This window comes from Brassica oleracea, chromosome C4 (genome assembly GCF_000695525.1).
Source record: "Brassica oleracea var. oleracea cultivar TO1000 chromosome C4, BOL, whole genome shotgun sequence".
Lineage (NCBI taxonomy): Eukaryota > Viridiplantae > Streptophyta > Magnoliopsida > Brassicales > Brassicaceae > Brassica > Brassica oleracea.
In genome coordinates, this window is record NC_027751.1 from 47,557,613 (window position 1) to 47,560,395 (window position 2,783).

General features: G+C 33.3%; 1 protein-coding gene across 2 annotated transcripts; it reads right to left on the minus strand.

The window, feature by feature from the left end:
* Positions 1-322: 322 nt before the first annotated feature.
* Positions 323-2,578, minus strand: LOC106337004. Of its 2 annotated transcripts, none has more exons than XM_013776015.1 (6): positions 2,467-2,578; positions 2,229-2,358; positions 1,983-2,032; positions 1,353-1,656; positions 971-1,131; positions 323-886 (listed from the first exon to the last, which is right to left on the minus strand). In XM_013776015.1, the coding sequence occupies exons 1-6, from the start codon at positions 2,486-2,488 to the stop codon at positions 729-731; spliced, it is 825 nt and encodes a 274-aa protein (XP_013631469.1). In that variant the 5' UTR covers positions 2,489-2,578; the 3' UTR covers positions 323-728. The 2 variants fall into 2 exon arrangements, with proteins under 2 accessions (XP_013631469.1, XP_013631468.1); XM_013776014.1 differs by having other exon boundaries at positions 1,983-2,134.
* Positions 2,579-2,783: the final 205 nt, after the last annotated feature.

The window sequence follows — 2,783 nt, forward strand, 5'->3', positions numbered from 1 at the left end:
TTTTATTATATGGTTAATGTGATTGTATAATTTATTTTAGTAAGATAATATTAAATAAAAATGATAGATATAAAATTGTTTTCAGGTTTTTATTATTCAGTATCATTACCATATGTATTTTAAATCACCTTAGTTAATTCTATAAATTTTATTTAAGTAAATATGAAGGTTATTTAATGTATTATTTGAGAATGCATATGGTGATGACATCTCAATTTTTTTATGAGAATAATTGTGGTGATGACGCGTCAACAATTTTTTACGAGAATCATTACGGTGATGACACATCAACATTTTTTTCTGAAAATGCTTTTCAAAATACTTTTCCAATAATATATATGTTTAACTTTCACATTAATTGTAGCATTACTTGTTTTATATAGTATGAATATGAGCAGCCACACATATACCATGCACACAAACATACACATGACTTGTTATTACAAACAAAAAAGGCACCCACATGTACCACAAACAGCTTTCTCCATTAGGTATGCGACTAGCAACGGACTCGGTTGAATGTTAATATAAGTCCGAGACATACAATACAATTAACCGATTTGATCTGTCACTTTTTATTTTATTTTTATTTAAACACACATCACAATATATATATATATTATATATATATATATATATATACACACACACAAATATAGGACATGTAGATAAGTTCCTCAGGTAATTATTCTTGGGTGATATTGATCGATCGAGTCCATTAATATGCATCAGAGATACTCAGTAGTGGAGACAATTAAGAACTCAACACTTAAATATATCTGGTCGTTTACCAGATATCCGTTTGAAGTGTTGTGGAGTTCTGTCAGCGGGATATACTTGCTACAGCCCCAACAATTAGCACCCGGCGCAAACAAAGCTTGGTATTCTTTAACAGAAAAGTATAGATTAAGTTAAATTAGCAACCGGCTTGTATATAGATAATGAAAAAGGAGATATTAAGTATATGTACCAGGTTCCTTGTGATTGCGTTTTAGTTGGTCCAAGAGTCGCAGTTTATAGACGGCCAATGTTGGTCCCTTTGGAAGATTAGTCACGTAATCGGTCGCAGTCAAATAAAAAGACAGATGTCCTTCGCCACCTTTGTCTCCTTTTGGGTACATTTCTAGTTTCCTGGTTGAAATGGGAAACATATGTGTAAGATATATGTTCACATATTTTGCCGTAGTTTGTTTTCTCAAATGTAAAACGTTAGTCCATTTTCTAAACGTGTACGTGTCCCTATAGCATTGAAGAAAATTTGCAACAGCAACTATATTATAAAGCCTAGATAATTGAGGCAATTCAACCAAAACATACTATATATAATTACAAACGGAGGAGTATATGCATACCATGTCCGTGGTCCAAGGGTAAACTCGTACGACGAATGAGTTACACCATCGAAGGAGGAAAACCGAGTGATCTTCCAGGTGAATCTAGAGTTCTTCCGAGCCACATCCATCAGTTTGAGGCTTTCCGCTGTCCCCAGGGTTCGAGAGATACTGGTAAATTTGAGGAAATTTGGTTTGACGTTGGTGATCTCGGCACTGAAAACCGCTTTGTCGTTCAGAAGATACTTCTCCTCCAGCACCTCGTCCGTGATGAATATGTCTTGCCCCCATGAAGGATGTTTTTCGTCGAAACACATAACAAACACTGATAATACAACATATTGGCAGTATCAACATAAAATAAAGTCATCATTCAACACTAATTATATTCCCTATTTTACTAAATGATGTATGTTTTTGTGTTTCACACATATTAAGAAACATATTATAATTTTATTATAAATATATATTTTTTGTGACTAACTATTTTCTATAACTTTAAACCAATATTATTTGAATAAGTACATTTAATATTTTTGAAAATTACAATTACTATTATCAATTATTAAAAGTATATCTTCTAATAACATATTTTATTTAGAACTTTTATCTTATAGAAACGAAAGAGTAATTGGGAAAAATAATACACACCTTTGCATATATCAGGTGGTCCAGTCTGAGAGACTACGCTGAGTTTCACACTGCAGTTAACTTGCCAATTAGAACCTGTACACTTTTCATCCGTGATGTCCAGAAAAAAAGATATGTAGTCCTTGACAACATCTGAGCGGATAACAAACTTCCTATAACGCCAATTTCAAGCCAACAAGAATAATACACATTTTAGGTTAAACTATACTGACGAACTGTCTTGGGGAAACAGATCAAATCACTCACCATTTGAGACCAGAAACATGGAAATCCAATGACCCACACCTCTTAACTTTTCGAGTCAATAGCTTAGACATTCCCTCAATCAACATGAAGTGAGCGTTGGTGCAGTTATTTGCATTTTCTTTTATGGTGCCTAGATGCGGATGAACAAACATATATCAACAATTAATTATAATTAGATGGGTGCACAAAAAAAAGGATTATAATTTGATGAATGCATGGATATATAAGTTAAATGAACCTTCAAGTGACGTTAGACCCATGTTGAAGATGGTAGTCGTCTTAAATATCGAAGTAGGGTTTTATTCTTTGGTGATGTGTTGTTTGTATTGGAGTGAGAAGAAAGTGGCATGGTATGTCGGTATATATAGGCAAATTTCTTGACGATGGGGTTTCAACTGCTATAAAGCGAATGAACTGTGGATTATTTTCTCAAGAAACGTTTCGAGGTGTAACTGGTACCGCCTGTTTGACCCAAAAACGGTGTTTATGCTGGTGATGTTTGTTGGAATCATTAAATAAAGAATCTAAAGATAATGATTAGATTCTTGAGGTTTA

Coding starts and splice junctions, on each gene's coding strand:
- LOC106337004 (XM_013776014.1), bottom strand. CDS start 2,488: ATGGGTCTAACGTCACTTGAAG. Junction 2,135..2,228: donor CATGTTTCTGGTCTCAAATG/GTGAGTGATTTG, acceptor TTGGCGTTATAG/GAAGTTTGTTATCCGCTCAG. Junction 887..970: donor ACGCAATCACAAGGAACCTG/GTACATATACTT, acceptor TTTCTGTTAAAG/AATACCAAGCTTTGTTTGCG.